This window comes from Hippoglossus hippoglossus, chromosome 12 (genome assembly GCF_009819705.1).
Source record: "Hippoglossus hippoglossus isolate fHipHip1 chromosome 12, fHipHip1.pri, whole genome shotgun sequence".
Lineage (NCBI taxonomy): Eukaryota > Metazoa > Chordata > Actinopteri > Pleuronectiformes > Pleuronectidae > Hippoglossus > Hippoglossus hippoglossus.
Window position 1 is genome coordinate 14,645,554 of NC_047162.1, and position 14,296 is coordinate 14,659,849.

Here is a 14,296-nt window from a genome sequence, read left to right on the forward strand (position 1 = left end):
TGGATTTATGAAAACAGAAAATAGTCATGGCCTCCACGCAAAAGAAGAAAAGGACGATTAAAAAAACTGGAGATGAGGATGTTTTTTGAATTAACCCAAAGATTAATTTCTGATATTCAACATTACCTTTGTGCATCAGCTCCTTCTTAACCAGCTTCATCTCAAACTGAGGTCATGGAGATGCTTTAAACCAAAATACAACGTGTTTGACCCTCAACACAGCAAAATCCTGAAAGATGATTTATTTATTTTATTTATTTACTTTTATAAACTGGGGTCACTTCAGTCCAGTTTTAACAGCACATTGCAAGTTCGATTCCCTCCGGCACATTCGACAGATATGAAAACGTGGGCAAAAAAAACAGTCCATGGCAAAAACACGACTCCTGTAAAGATTATCCGTTTATAATAAAACATATGATTGAATTAAAAACATCACATGATTTTAAATCTAAACGTTACGTCCTGTGGTTTAAAGAAATGTGTGTTTAATGCTGAGGAATCTGTCGTAAGTGCTGCCCGGAAAAACACGGCTGCATCTACACGCTTTCCAACATGGCGGCCGCTGGCACGTAGAACCTTGTTTTGCAGGATAACCTGACGGATTATCGTAATTTAAGGAGCACCTGCGAGCCGCCTGGTTCCCAGAAGCACCCCCACAGCCTCCCGGGGGATCCTGCACGTCAACATACTCGGTTTTCACGAGTTTCCCGGGGGGAGATGTATCGTCGCGGAGCCGCCAAGAAAGACCCCAACAACAAGCCTGCGAAGAAGGACGTGAGTGACAGTGATAAATACGCCGACCTCTTGGTGTTCGGCTACGCCTGCAAAGTGTTCCGGGACGACGACAGGGCTCTGTACCACGAGCATGGAAAGCAGCTCATCCCGTGGATGGGGGAAAAGAGCGTCACGATTGATAGGTCGGTTGAAACAAACGTAGAACCCGAAACATTCATGCTAACCATCTCTCCTCCTGTCCCGTTAGCCTGTCTCAAAAATGCAACAAAAACAAAAAAAGGGGGACCACTTGGGAGTTTTTTTTTGTCTTTGCAGAAGCTTTGGGATGAAAGAGAAACAAAAAACTGTAACCTGTCGACGAGTGTGTTTTCATTTTCCTTGTTCTGCTAACTTGTCTTCTTTGGACGTCTTGGAATCACAACACGTGGAGTTTTGAAGTTTTCTGGCACAACATGCGACGATGCAAAAGCCTAGCATCTCGTTGCTAACACTAGCCATGATGCTGAGCTGTCAGTGTGTGACCCCTTAAGGGCCGGCAGTCCTGGTTCAAACTGACAGTCCTGGTTCTAAGGCTGCATTAGTTTGAGTTAGATGCCTCTCAAACTGGCAACTGAGGGTTTTTAAATTGATATTAAAATGTCATGATCCTTAAATCAATGTGTGGCAGCTTCGAGGTGGGCTTTGCATCTTTGGCACGTTGGAGAATTTCCTCTGGAGACACATTTTACAGTTGAAAAAGTAAGACGATAAAGAATTAGTTGCAACAAAGATGACCAATTTTCAAATTTGACCTAAAGTAGGAACCCGTATTCAAATCAGATCACCTGGGATTTCATCAAGCTGCGCTGAAGTCCACGAGGCCAGAGCAAATTCTAACCAAGACTAAAGTCACTGCTGTTTAAGGTGATTCAAAATATCACTGTGCTAATGTAAACTTATTGACTTAAGATTTAAACATGCTGTTACCCTTTCTGCGAAGAATGCAGAAGTTGATGGGGTAATTCTTGTCAAATCATCAGACTTTCGGAGCCACACTCTCACAGATATTAACAAAAATTGACATTCTGATTTGGTAATATGAGAAACATTTGGAACCAAAACTTTGTGTCTTTGAACTTTTGCAGTATTTGGGACAGCATACTGTTCAGACTGATATGGAGCTGGGAAAGAGCTTGAACTATACTAAGGGAGATTTGACCAGTTCAAGTTACAGAGTCCCCCCCGAAAAAGTTAAAAATTGTATCTTACATCTCCCTTAAATGCAATCATATGCAGACACATATGATATTTAGTTTCCATAGCTCTCTCATGCGACCAAACCAGAATGCCAAATCTCATTAATATCTGTGAGTGCGCCCCAAAAGTGTAATGATTTGACCAGGAGTGGGGTAATGTAACACCCCTGCAGAATATTTGATACATTTTTCAAACCTCAGATTAGTGCCTCTGTCCTTTTTTGAATCACCTTCATCCGCAGTGACCCCAACTTGTGTTTTATTTGTACAGCTTTTGTATGTGTGTCTTTATCACATAACCCAGTTCTTTCCCCAGCAAGGTAGGCTAAGGGGTCCTGCCAAACCCCGAATGCCAACCACAGCACCCCATTTCTTTGTCTTCCTGAAGAAACTGCATCTGGGAAGTGGCGTAGAGGGACGAACCCTGGAAAATGTCGTCCATTTGGGTTCTTACGGATAGGTATTTATGTGCTCGGGTTTGTGTGTATGTAACTATCTTTGCAGATGTAGAAGTAATCATGAGTGGTACAGGGGGGGGTTGAACCCTGTAAGGTAAGAAGCCAGTTGCTTTGTTTGTTTTTCTTTCTAAGGTTCATGGTTTGTAAGACCAGCAGGACTTTTGTTAGGTATCTTAAGTTCGCTATTGACACGTAAGCCCAAAGGCTTAATCAGTATTTTGAGGAATTTTCATAACTTCAAGTATTTTACATCATGACAGACTAGAGGTAGAACATTTTAGATGTTGTAACTTTTGGGTTGTAGGTTTCCTTTCATTGGTAAGTAGGTCCATGTTGTGTTGAAAACAAAAAAGTTTGTCGAATTCCCTCTCTCTAATCCTTTTTATCATCCAACAGATACGATGGGCGTGGTCACTTACATGATCTTTCAGAGTATGACAGCGGCTCATGGAATACGTCCTACCAGCTGTCGGAGGAGGAGGCCAGGATCGAGGCGCTGTGCGACGAGGAGAGGTACCTGGCCCTGCACACGGACCTGTTGGAAGAAGAGGCCCGACAAGGTGGGCAAACTTCCTCAAACATCCACACTTAAGATACACCTCTCTACCAGAATCTACCCATATTGGATCATGCAGCAGGGTCCACAAGTAATTAATCACTCACTTAAAGTTTTCAGGCTGTAGTCAACCAATGTAAATCTCGGTTGATTGATATCATATATACTCTTCATCCAGTATATTTTGTTTGCCTTGGGGGGGGGAATCATGCATTTAACTATTTTCACCACGGTATTCTGAGAACACTATCTTGTACTCTCTTTATCCCAAATTGATTATAAATAAACAACAAAGCCTCAAGCGTTAAAAGCATAATTGATGGACAAGGTTATTGTCACAGATTATTTGTTCCTCTCACTGCCAGGAAAAATGATTTAATTCTGGAAAGCTATTGATGTAGTGCTCTTCTCCTTATGAAGGGTAACTACCACCCCATTAATTTCTCTAAGGAGACAGTGTTTTTCACACTTAATGAAAGCAAACAGCGAGCCAGCCAAAGAGGAAGTATTTCAAACAGGACACGGGATGACTTTGTTACCCACATACATGACCTGTAACTTGTACAACAACAATAAAGGATTCAAAAGCAGGTTAAAAAAAAGTGAATGTGAAATGTGTCTTTTTAAATTGAAGAAGATCTTTTGTCTGTAGAAAGGACTTTTAGGTAGAACAGCTTTTTTGGTACATGTTAGTAAACAGTCACTGCTCTGTCACTGACATAATGACACTTACAAATGGCTTGACACTCGCGTTCCACTGACAGATATTGATTCCCATCAGCAGCAGTCCTAAACCTTGTGTTTTACTGGCATTGCAGGCAGCTGTCACTTTGTGGTAGCCAAGGTTACAGGGCAAGTTACAACTAAACATAAAGGCGACCAACCAGTGGCCTGGCTGCTGTCAAACTGAAATCCTCTCAAAACTTCGACACTTTGTTGAGTTTACTACGGAGTTTATTACCTTTTATTACTGATATCACATTACACTAATTACTTGAATCCCTCGAGTCATAATTTCAGTCCGTGTCGGTGATGTCTTACTGTTTGAGGGTGACAATGTTCTCAGGCTGTCACTGTTTGAAATATTGTCCATAAAACTTTTTTATTATCAGGCGTGCGTCCTCGTTTAACACTTGGGCTAATATGACAATCCCGTCAGTGCAAATAGAAAAGCGACAACTTTGCTGCTCTTTAATCTTGGCATCGTAAAATCAGATTTTCCTGACTGATATTTCTTTTATTGAGGCATTTTCTCTAGTCTCTCTCTATCTCTTCAAGAGCTGGCATTTCTAAGGAAATCACTTTTGACTCATCGAGTGTATTTGCATCTCAGTCATTTCACATTGTAATGAAACCGGCTGTTTTGATGACACAGCACCCTTCTGAAAGACAGACTTAATGACTGTAATGGAATTCATAGCCAGATTTTTAAGTGAAATATGGTGTCTTATGCCACAACTGACAGCACAGAATGTGTCAGCTAATGATGTGTCTCTCTCTCACACACACACACACACACACACACACACACACTCACACTCACACTCACTGCCGTGGGTTCATCCCCCAGACTAGTTTGTCCTTGAATTTGAAAGCCTGACCCCATTCACTGAGGGTATTACCCATCTGTCCAGTGAGAGATCAGTGGGGAAGCACTGGAAATATTGAGTTATAGTGGAATTTTTGCCTTTGCTTCTTTAACAAAGATACACATTAGTTTGAAATGAACTTCAATTGAAAATTGTTGGGGTTTGGGGCCAAGTAACTACTATAGTACTGTTACTATCTTTTTTTTATTGATAGGTTGTAGAGCTAATGCAATATTTGTAGGATAGAATGTCCAAGTAAGATTCAGTAATATTTGTTGCATTTATAACATAAGTGTTATCAGTAGTACAAATGGTGAAAGTCAAGTGTTGATTGTCAGCTTGTGGTTATGTATGGTTCGTCTAATAAATGCGTTGCTATTAATAGCTGGATGTACTTTGTTATCCAGGACTCTACCAGAAAACCTCTGTGAATAGTTTGTGGAGTCTGATAAGAATGATCAATCAGTAGTAAAATGCTGTCTGTTGCTTGTATTTTTGTTTTCCACAGAGGAGGAGTACAAACGTCTGAGTGAGGCTCTGGCTGATGAAGGCACCTACACTGCAGTGGCTTTCAAATACAGCGCTGACTACTACGATCCCTCTCAGCCCACGGAGGAGGAGGAAGCTAACAAGGAAGCTGGTGAGAATTCACTTCATTTACACACATTAGAGTTTGTCACTCCATTGGATAGAAATGAAAATGCACAAACAGGATGGCAAAACACGCAGCAACAACCTCTCAACTACTCTCCTCTCCTCTCCTTAAAAAAAATCAGCAGTTGTCATATTCCAGCAGTGGTGTAATGCCGCTGTTAGATGCTTATATGGGAAAACTGAAATCTGGAATCATTGACATACCCCTTGTGTCTCTTGACACATTGCTTGTGGTGGGCTCTGTGTCATGTCCAAGTTTTCGCTGCTTGAATTTTTTTTCGCTGCTGCAGACTGCCGTGAAGAACACAGCAGGTCTGTCTAATCCATTTCTTCTTTTTTTTAAATTATTCTTATCCAAGCAACCATCTGCAGATACATATCCACCAGGGGGTTGCTGACGCTGAGTTTTTTGCCTGCAGAGCTCACAGTGAACATGTCGACTGTATGTGAAATTACACAACATTACTTTAACATCAAGGTTTTTCATGGCAGTAATAACAAACCCCGAGTGGAGGCCCTCAAAACGTTTTGCTGGAAGTATGACATTTAGACGAGTAATCATCTGTGAACATCACTGTCAACTTTGGTCGTCGGCCGTCACTCGTCACTCATCCATATCTGAATACACGCACACACGCACACACACACACACTTGTACTTCCATCTTTGTGAGGACGCTAATTGACATTATGTTTTCCCAAGCTCCTGACCCTAACCTAAACTATCCCAACTAAGTACCTACCCCAACGTTTACCTGACTTCTAACCAAATTATATCCCAAACCATACAACCCAAGTTTAACCCCGGATAAGCTCTGTGCAGAAATGTTTTAGAAGGTGAGGACTGGCCAAAATGTCCGTGCTTTCACAAACTGTCCTCGCGCCATAAGGTCCAAGTCAAACTGGTCCTCACAAAAATACAAGTACACACACACATACTCACTCCTGCAACGTTAAATATTTGATGTGGACTTTGCTGGAAGCACTTTGTCCCAGCCACTGGCCTAACAGTTAAGCAGCCTAGATGCCTCTCTCTGGGGAGGTTGTAGAATTGAGTCAAGGGTATGAATACATTTGCTAAAGCTCCCAAATGCCAGAGAAAAAAAGTCAGTAACGTCTCACCTCACAGTGGCCATTAACATTTTAAGCAATTTGACTTAACGCCCTTTTTTTCCCAATTGTCTTTTGTCTCTCCCTTCACTTCATTAAAGACTGACATGGTCACAATACAAATTAATTGAACAGTTTAAAACCTCCACCATGAAATGCATATGAGAGCCACGATGGGAGAGTTTTAGGTCTGATGGATACAGTGACAAATTATCACAATATAAAACAAATGCTCATCACTATTAATTGTTCATGAGTGAAAAGCAAGATGGTTAATTTCACTATGATTTGTTTTCTGCTCTCTGTCGAAACCTCCACACTAATTGTGACTAAGTAGTTTCATAATATACCCGTTAATAAGGAACTTAATTTGATCATGCAGTATATTCATTACTTGAATTTATTTATATCTGCACACTTCACCGTCACTGAAGTAACCAAAATTCATAAAGTTGCTACGTTACATTATTAAAAATGTTAATTCAGTTTCCCTCTGACCTGTAAGCAGCAGATGATACAGGATGAATAGTGTTGTATATTTATCTACTGGGGAGAAGGCATTAGGCTTGTAGTTTCCCTCCATTTAAAATGCTTTCGGGAACTCACATTTTATCTGGCCGCACTGCTCAGCTGGGTATGTATCAAGCAAAGTATATTTACTTTTTTGCTGACAAATGACTAACAAAGAATTGATCACATTCTTTTTGTCCAAATATCTCATCACTTGTACAGAAGAGCCTGAGGAGAGTGAGGAACCGTTTGTGGCTCCCCCGGGGCTGGTTATCCCTCCTGATATGGAACTGGTGAGTATTTCATTCCTAGATTCCTTCCTCCAACTTTTTTTTGAAGCCTTTTATTTTGAGGTGTTATGTAATAGTTCAGATAACGGAAACAGATTGTGATTCCAGCGTCTGTCGTTATGATCACATCTCTCTCAACTGTAGACTGTGATATTATATAAAATAGGCTATATCGCCATTCAAGCATTCGCTATCACCTCTTCTCGTTTCCCCTTTAGGTTAAAAGTGTATATCATGAAAGTGCAGTCATTTTTCTTAGTCCACCTCATTGTGTCCACCCTTAATTGCATCAAATCCCTGTGGCTTTACCACACAAACCCACTGCTAGCTAGTTAGCCAGTTTCTCCTTCCACTCTTTGTATTAATTGCCGTTTGCTGCATAATTTGAATAAAACTCTTAATACATTACCTCATCCGTGATCAACATGATTTGCGCCTGTATCACTTTCAGGATGCTGTGATGCTTTACAACTGTTTCCTGTTAGTTATGTATTTTTCTGTATTTTGGTTTGCCGTCCCTGTTGCTGAGTTACAGGTGCGAGGGAGGATGCTTTCTCTGTGTATTTCACATCAACATCAAAATAATTATTACACACCCACTTTCCCTCCTAATGGCCAAGTTCTTTAATCAGAGTGAGAAGAGTCCTTGTATGTCAGGAAGTCCTTGGCAGCTCCGAATACAATAATGGTCTGTGAGGGCCGGACGCTGGCATCTTTTTGGCCAATGTCTTGAAAGGCGGTATTTATTATGACTTTCATGCCGATGAGATATGCGTGTTCTTTTGGAGATTGCTGCACTTCTCTGCGCTCTCGAAGTAATGACAATGATTAATCAGTGAAAGCACACAAGGGGAACAATAATGAATGAATAATGGACCATTTCTTGTTCCACTGATTTTCACCCCGTGTGTATTTTCAGAATTTATGTCATCACAATGAACATAAGAGTGCTTGGCATGAAAATACTTGCCAGACAAAATGGCTTCTGTAAGCTATTCATGAACTGTGCATTGAATCTTAATCTTGTCTACAGCACAGTTCACCTTCACACATGTATATATGGTAATGATGCTTGTTATTCACTGTTGAACTATTTATTTCTTCAGAAACAAGAAATTTCAGTTGCTGCATTTAGTTAAAATGATGTTTATTTTCTTGTTTCATCTTTTTTTTGTAGCCGGCAACCATAAAGACCCATAATATCGTCGAGCGGACGGCCAACTACGTGTCTAAGCAGGGCGCTCAGTTTGAGATAGTGCTGAAAGCGAAGCAGTCTGGTAACTCCCAGTTTGACTTCCTCCGTTTCGACCATTACCTGAACCCTTACTACAAACACATCTTGCGGGCCATGAAGGATGGGCGATACAACATGGTCAACAAGCAAGAGCAGCAGCAGGGTGAGTTACAGGAAGCAGTCACTGACTAGTAACATGCTCACCCAGGCACTACATTTGCAAAATCAAGAAGTGCCATGTACTCTATGTATCAATTTTATTTGTATTATCCTACTGTAGACTCAAACTCGGATTCGGATGATGATGGGGATGGCAATTACCTTCATCCTAGCCTGTTTGCCCCGAAGAAGTGCTCTCGTCTGGAGGAGCTAGTGAAGGTAATGTAAACAGGCTACCTGGTCAATAGAATATTTAACGTTGCGTTGCTGTCGTGTGAAAACAGAAGATCTTGAAAATGTTTAATATGCTAAGGAAACAGCCCGGTTTTTTTCATGTTTTTCAAACCAGTGGGGTTGTAAACTGCTTATGTAGTCTATAATCTAATCCTTTCATAAATACATGATTTTCATTGGACAGTGAAAATAAAGCTAAAGCAGTCAAACTGAAACATCCTCATTATAATGGTGCATACAAATGTGTTAATTCTTATCAGGACACCACTGCCTTTCATGCGAGTTACATTTACATCCCGTTTGTTTTCCCCCATGTCTGCAATAACTGTGGTGCAGTTTTTCTCGAGCACTTTCATGTTCCCCCTGTCAGGACAGCCATTAGTCTCTGACTGAGTAGTGAGAATGGAGGCACGTCTTTTTAAAGACACATAATGAGCTCCTTTTAATAAGAAACTGTCGAACAGTTGTCTCCCATCAGCAGGGAGTTCCTTTTCAAATCAGTCGCTCTAATATTCCTCTAAGGGCTCATATATAATATTTTATGGGGTTACCAAGGAAGATAACTGCATAGGGATACTTTCAGAGTATTGCACATTTTTCGCACTGCATTCAAATACTTTCTAATGATTTCATGGCTTCTCACTTGATAAAGCTTTTAACATGTGGTGTATGTATAAACATTTTACAGCTCTGCCTCCTATGTTATGCTCGTAGCAGGTGTCATTAACCTTTAATCTAATAAAATATAACATAATGGGGTGAAAATACTGTTTATAACAAACAGCCTTGTGGTTTTGCAGCCTCTTAAAGTCATGGACCCGGACCATCCTCTGGCCGCACTTATAAGAAAAACCCAGCAAGAAAGAAATGGCACTGCAGCAGCAGCAGCAGCAGCAGCAGCAGTGGCAGCCGCACCACTGCTGCCACCAGAGGAAGTAGCAGAAACGCCTGCTCCCACCACACAAGCGCACTACACAGCTGACCGTGAGTATTGTGGTGTTTTTTTGGGGGGGGCTCTAAGAACAAAAGACCACACAAGTGAAATGCAATAAGACCTTTATTGTTTTCCTCATATGTTGGGGCTGCTCCATTTTATTTTGTGCCATCTTGACTTTTTCATTTCCTCGGCCAAGGAGAGATCTTCTTGTTCGTCTACCACTGAGCACATAAATGGTCTGTTTGTTCTGCCACTGCTGGTTGTTCAGTTCCACTTCTCACTTCTTAATGCCGACCACAGTCTGCAAAGTAATATTAAGCTTAGTGGTGTTCTGGGACAGAGTAGAAGACCAGGATGCCAGCTAACCTGTTCTTGGCTAGATTGGACTTTTAAAGATGTTTTTATTTTGATTGGGCTTCACTGTTATATTCTGACAGCACGCAGTTGTAAGTCAGCCAAGTCGGCTAAGCTGTTCTCTACAGTTTTGATGTGATTTGCCAAACTTGCTGTGGATTTATGATCTGCCAGTTTCCTTTATCATGTCCGTCACTTGACTTTTGGGGGTCATCTTCATAAATTTAGAAGTTACTCAGGATGCGTGACTTTTTTTGACGTTTTGATAGAGGTGTCGTAACTTATTCCGGTGTCAGTGCACATCAGGCAGACTTTATTTGTACAGCACTTTTCATACAAACAATGGAGCACAAAATGCTTTACAGAATAAAAGCAATAAAAACAATACCCCAACCCTCATCCATGCGTGGAGCAAAACAATATTAACAAGAATTGAGGAAATGCAATTGTAAATCTCATGAGGAAACACCAAAGGCGGGTAAACAGCGATAAAATTATATAGAAATGATAATAAAATACTATATCAGGAAAAGATAAAGAGAAAATAATAAAATCTTGAAAAGGATGTGAACAGGATAAAATACAGATCAAAAGATAAAATGCTAAAGGAGATGTGCGGAGGCCGGCCCAAAATAACAAACTTGAAAGTCTTAACATAAAACTCAAAAGCTTTTATGTGCATCTTCTTATTTATGATCTTTTTTCATTTCATTGCTGTCTTACAATCTTTCTTCATTGATACTGAGTCAACAAAGAGGTAAATATTCAAATAACTACGGGCTTGAAATATTAAAACCAGATAAGCTCTTAATCCACAGACACTTGTTTGCTGCTATCGTGACCCTCTCACAGATGAACAGGATCATAAAGAGCTGCTTTAAATAAATCACTGTGGATATAACTAACACTATTGAGGCTAATGTAGTACCTTGATCTTTCCCATATATGAAATGTATATAATATTTTTACGAAAATCCTTCCAATATATAAATATAAATTAAATGAAAATGAAAGTAATCACTTTCATTGACAAACAAATGGCTGGCTCCTGCACATACTGTATAAAAGGGTTATCTGCATATCCCTTCACGATAAGTCCCACCCACCCCTTCGCGTCTTTATTGACCGCACCGCTGCTGAAGTAATCGCACCATGCATGTGTCCACCCTCCCCTGAAACAGTTTGTTTAAATAAACTCATGGTCGCTGGCCACGCTTGACCCGTGAGAGTTAACTTGGCCATTACTGCAATTTATTCATCTCGCAGACAGCTGTGGAGGGCGTCCTCTGATCTGATCTCCGCTGCAGATATAAAACTGTTAATGTTAGTAAATTGGTTGTGGATGACCTGGCTGCTTAATGCTGTTGATAAGCGCCGGAGCTCAGAAACAGGCTATTAATTTGCCCATCCATGTATCTATTCTTGGCTTGGGTACAACAATACAGCCTTCTCCTGGGTTTTAAACATTTAGATGTTATTATAGGGTGTCAATTAGAAGTTGCTCCATTACCTCTTTTATACTAGATTGCCTCCCTTTAGTGTAATGTATGCAATCACTCCCTCTCAGCATAATGGATGCTGTAAGCTGAATGTATGAGCTATTCCCAAAATACCAGCTAACTTCAACATCAATGTCAGTCTGTGAAATGTATGAAGAGATCTAATCATCTATCTAAACAGTGGATTTTGAATTTTCTTTCCGGCCTTCCACTAACACATCTTACGTTTTTATCTCAGCGCTGGCACATGTCAGGTTTGTAAATGATTCTGCTCGGTTTCCCATTTTCCTGACAAGAGAAAATTGGATGTGTGATCAAAGTCAAACAGCTCAGTGACTAATGTGTTAATATCACAGTTCCCACTTTGACACTGACCATTTATTTTGTCCTTGTCCCTGTACTGCCCCCCCCTCTCTTCTTGGGAAATGTTCTTTTTGTAATACAGCCTCACTGATAGACGAGATGACCTTTTTGTAGATCGGTCACTTGATTTCTGTTTACTTCCTTCTGATGTAAATGAATTACTGCGGTGGACATGTTAAACATTTATCATAGCTTGATGTTAAACAGGAAAGTACTTAACATCAGCAAACTTGAGAAACCGCAGGTGCATCACAACATTATCATGAACACATGCTGCTTGCACATTGCCTCCACTTTTACTAATGACACAGTTTAAAATGTTCCTGATAGCAGGATATGTTTAAAGCAATAACACTTAATTAACTCAGTTTTGTTCTGTTTTTTTTTTACTTGTTCTTTACATGTGTACAATTTGTAGATTGCAACCCGGTTTATATAAAGCACCCACATAGAGCTCATATTTATATTAACAATAAACAGACTAAGGGTTTGGTGTCACCTTCAAACCACAGAAAATGTATTGTGGTCACAAATGACTATTTCTATTGTAAATACCTTAAAGGGTCAAAGTGGCAGAGAACTTGTGATGTTGAAAGAGAAAGATTATAAAGACCCTGACATTATTTATTTAATCTTCTCTTAATGCACCACCATGTCTCATATCTCAAAATAATAGTTTCTCTTTACTTTCCACCTTCCTGCACAGAGGCATCCACCACACCATAGAGCAATGGATATGAAAATGGATGGAATTATACTGTGCAGTTTGTGTTCACATTCAAAACCTGTTCATCCGTGAACCAAAGGGAACAGTTCCACACATACATCCTAAATATCGATGCGCAGCTATTTATTCATCCATATATCCCACATGAAGTAACATAACTGTTTGTCCTTCATCTGGCACAGCTGAAGCATATATGAACGGTGCTCCATTTAATTCAATTGCTCCTCATTTGTTTGCATGAAATCCAACAGCAATGTACTATGGGTACTACATGCTGCCTGATGGAACGTTCTGCCTGGCCCCGCCACCCCCAGGGATTGATGCAACCGCCTACTATAACAGTATGCCGACAGCTGGAGTGACTGCTCCCCCCGCTGCTTCTGGGGCTGGGGCTCAGTTGGCGACAACACCCACCCCTCCTGAAACTGTCCCCGTGGCACCACCAGCTACAGCCTCCCCTCAGATCACCAGCTCTGCTGCTCCAACAAGTGCAGCAGAAACCAGGTAGGACATTTAACAGACTTCAACACTGTTAAGGCCCTTGACAACCCTTGATGGCTTTAGTGGCATTTTAAAATGCTAAATGCCACTCAGAGGTGTTTTTTCTGCCTTGTCTGTCTACAAGATATTTTAGGAATTATTACTTTGGATTAAATCATTACAAAGAGTAAGGTGACACAACTAACACAGTTTCAAAAAGTTTAACAACTTTGATTTTCCCTGAAAACAGTTCTAAAGAAGAAGCTCCAGTGTCAGCACCAGCACCACAAGCCATCATCCCCCCACCACCTGACACCCAGCCAGTCATAGACAAGCTGGCTGAGTATGTTGCTAGAAACGGAGTAAAGTTTGAGGCCAGTGTCCGTGCCAAGAATGACCCACGGTGAGTGTCCCTACCACAAATAAATCTGTGAGTCATATCATGGCTCAGGTTTAGAAGCTCAGTAACTTTTCCCTCATGTGCTGCAGAATCTCTTTCATCAACTTGTGGCTCGTTATTTTTACAAGTGCTTACCACTGATCTTAAACAATATTTGTTCTTCTTTCTATCTACTAAAGGTTTGACTTCCTGCAGTCTTGGAATCAGTACAACAGCTATTATGAGTTTAAGAAGAATTACTTCATGCAGAGGGAAGGAAGAAGCACAGCAGAGGTAAGATTTGTGTGTGGGCTCCGAACGACAAATTTCCCTGCCGATTTTAAATTTAAATCAAAACTTCTCGTCTAACAATCAAAATTGAGCACAATTTAATCATAATCACAACAACCGCAGGCAAATCATGTCATTGTGTGGCCAACGTTAGCAAAGATAGCACCTACATTCTTCTTTCCTTGCAGATTAATGTCCTATGTGCTGTATGTGATTTTGCATTGCTGCTGTTTGCTGGCTGGCAGCTGCGTAACATCTTAGACGCAACAGTTGATAAGCGTCGTACGTTAATATAATATTAATAATTAGTTTAACTGACTGGTATCTCTAGTATTGACCTGCGGTAAATCATTTACTTCACTAATTGCTCACATCCTTAGTTTCTGTGAATAGGAATTTGAGTGGTAGAGCTTATCTGTCATTCTTAGCAACTTAACATGTTTGTCCCCATGTTGACATTGGATTGCCTTGGATTTGTTCGATTCAGTTGACGGTACAAC

The 14,296-nt window shown here is 40.5% G+C and overlaps 1 protein-coding gene across 2 annotated transcripts in view; it reads left to right on the plus strand.

Moving 5' to 3' along the window:
* Positions 1–519: 519 nt before the first annotated feature.
* sfswap (splicing factor SWAP) overlaps positions 520–14,296 on the plus strand; it is a 42,919-nt gene continuing 29,142 nt past the window's right edge. Inside the window, exons 1-11 of one of the 2 annotated variants that reach the window (XM_034602232.1) lie at positions 535–920; positions 2,362–2,433; positions 2,828–2,991; positions 5,085–5,216; positions 7,072–7,142; positions 8,317–8,536; positions 8,654–8,751; positions 9,567–9,750; positions 12,898–13,150; positions 13,377–13,529; positions 13,706–13,799. In XM_034602232.1, the coding sequence (XP_034458123.1) occupies positions 2,405–2,433; positions 2,828–2,991; positions 5,085–5,216; positions 7,072–7,142; positions 8,317–8,536; positions 8,654–8,751; positions 9,567–9,750; positions 12,898–13,150; positions 13,377–13,529; positions 13,706–13,799 (1,398 nt within the window). In that variant the 5' untranslated portion in view covers positions 535–920; positions 2,362–2,404. Of the gene's footprint in view, positions 921–2,361; positions 2,434–2,827; positions 2,992–5,084; positions 5,217–7,071; positions 7,143–8,316; positions 8,537–8,653; positions 8,752–9,566; positions 9,751–12,897; positions 13,151–13,376; positions 13,530–13,705; positions 13,800–14,296 lie in introns of both variants that reach the window. The other variant, XM_034602231.1, reaches the window with a different exon arrangement.